This window comes from Poecilia formosa, unplaced genomic scaffold (assembly GCF_000485575.1).
Source record: "Poecilia formosa unplaced genomic scaffold, Poecilia_formosa-5.1.2 Scaffold240, whole genome shotgun sequence".
Taxonomy (NCBI): Eukaryota; Metazoa; Chordata; class Actinopteri; order Cyprinodontiformes; family Poeciliidae; genus Poecilia; species Poecilia formosa.
This window is the reverse complement of record NW_006800179.1, coordinates 407,121-408,586: the sequence shown is the minus strand read 5'-3', so window position 1 is coordinate 408,586 and position 1,466 is coordinate 407,121. Positions and strand designations below refer to the sequence as shown.

General features: G+C 42.7%; 1 protein-coding gene across 4 annotated transcripts in view; it reads right to left on the bottom strand.

Moving 5' to 3' along the window:
- Positions 1-1,466, bottom strand: part of kifap3a (kinesin-associated protein 3a) — a 25,434-nt gene that overhangs the window by 8,256 nt on the left and 15,712 nt on the right. For 2 of the 4 annotated variants that reach the window (XM_016680347.1, XM_007569371.2), the window contains exon 17: positions 1,150-1,235. In XM_016680347.1, the coding sequence (XP_016535833.1) occupies positions 1,172-1,235 (64 nt within the window). In that variant the 3' untranslated portion in view covers positions 1,150-1,171. Of the gene's footprint in view, positions 1-1,149; positions 1,243-1,466 lie in introns of all 4 variants that reach the window. The other 2 variants (XM_016680346.1, XM_016680345.1) reach the window with 1 other exon arrangement.

Genomic DNA, 1,466 nt, shown 5'->3' with positions numbered 1-1,466 from the left:
GTGTGTGTGTGTGTGTGTGTGTGTGTGTGTGTGTGTGTGTTTCCCCTGACGGCGCCGTCGGCCCCTGACACTCTCCAGATGCCCCTCCTGCCTCTCATGTGGCGCAGCGTAAATCGCCTCCCTGATAATTTAAATGAAACACTTCCTTCGGTCCGATTGGCCGCCTGGTTTTAATCTGCAGATAATTACGCTGATCTGAGGTCTGGCAGCGCTCACGCTGCGGCCGGCAGCGAACCGCAGCCGTCAATCACTGGCCGGTCTGCCAGCTGATGGACGGATGGTCAAACATCAGGAGAACACAATAAAATATTAAAAATATCTAACATTTCTGATTTTATTGAGAAAACAAATTGAAATCAGGTTTTAAGAGGTTTCAGACGAGAAGATTTGATTTCCTGTTTCTCTCTCAGAAAAACCTGGAAAACTGAGGATCTATAGTTCATATTATCCAGTAATTATGTAAATAAAAGCCTAAATCTGACAGTTAAATAATCAGTAACAGATTAAAAAGAATAAATATCTCTATAGTTCAGCTAATATGTCTATTTATTTCATACGTTTTCTGAATTAAAATGTTGCTTATTTTATCAATATATTGTTTTTGATTAAAATGCAGTTAATTAATTACAGATCCTGCGATGAACAGAATAAAAGCTTTAACAGAGTCCCAACAGGAAGAAGAGTTACTGACTGAGCAAAATAAAACGGGTTTCATCTCTTCCTGCTGCAGCTTCGTTATTCCTAAATGAAAAATGATTAAAATATAACAGTTACATGAAGTCACGCAGCCTGCAGGTCGACTACAAGGATGAAAATGTTTAAGTCTTCAGAAACTTGACTTGGACTTGTAGAAAATTACTTTAGTCTCTGTTCATCATGCTTTTATTTTGGTGGGGACTTGCTGATAACATCCTGGTTCTGCTTGCAGCAGAAGAATAAAGATTATGAAATGTTTTCTGTTCAGAGCCTTCAGAAGGTTAGGAAACCAACGAAGAGTCGAAGGAAAGAAGGATTTTAGTGACCACAGATAAAAATGAGCTCCTAACAGAAACCAGTCCCTGGTGACTCATAACTACGATTTAATGATCATCACTGACAGACTACCGCCCTCCTCCAGCAGGGGGAGCCGTTCCTGCAGGCGCCACTCACCGCTATGATGTCCAGGGTGTTGTCACACACTCGGCGGATGGCGGCGTTGCCGTCGTGCATCAGGTCGACGAAGTACGCCGGAGCTTCTGGTGTCGGGAGTAAAGGAGAAGATTTCCTGGAACGCCGTCAGGTGAATGGGGATGAATGAGGATGAATGGGGATGAATGAGGATGAATGGGGATGAATGAGAATGAATGAGGATGAATGGGGATGAATGGGTATCAATGAGGATGAATGAGGATGAATGAGGATGAATGGGGATGAATGGGGATGAATGGGGATGAATGGGGAGAAATGAGGATGAATGAGGATGAATG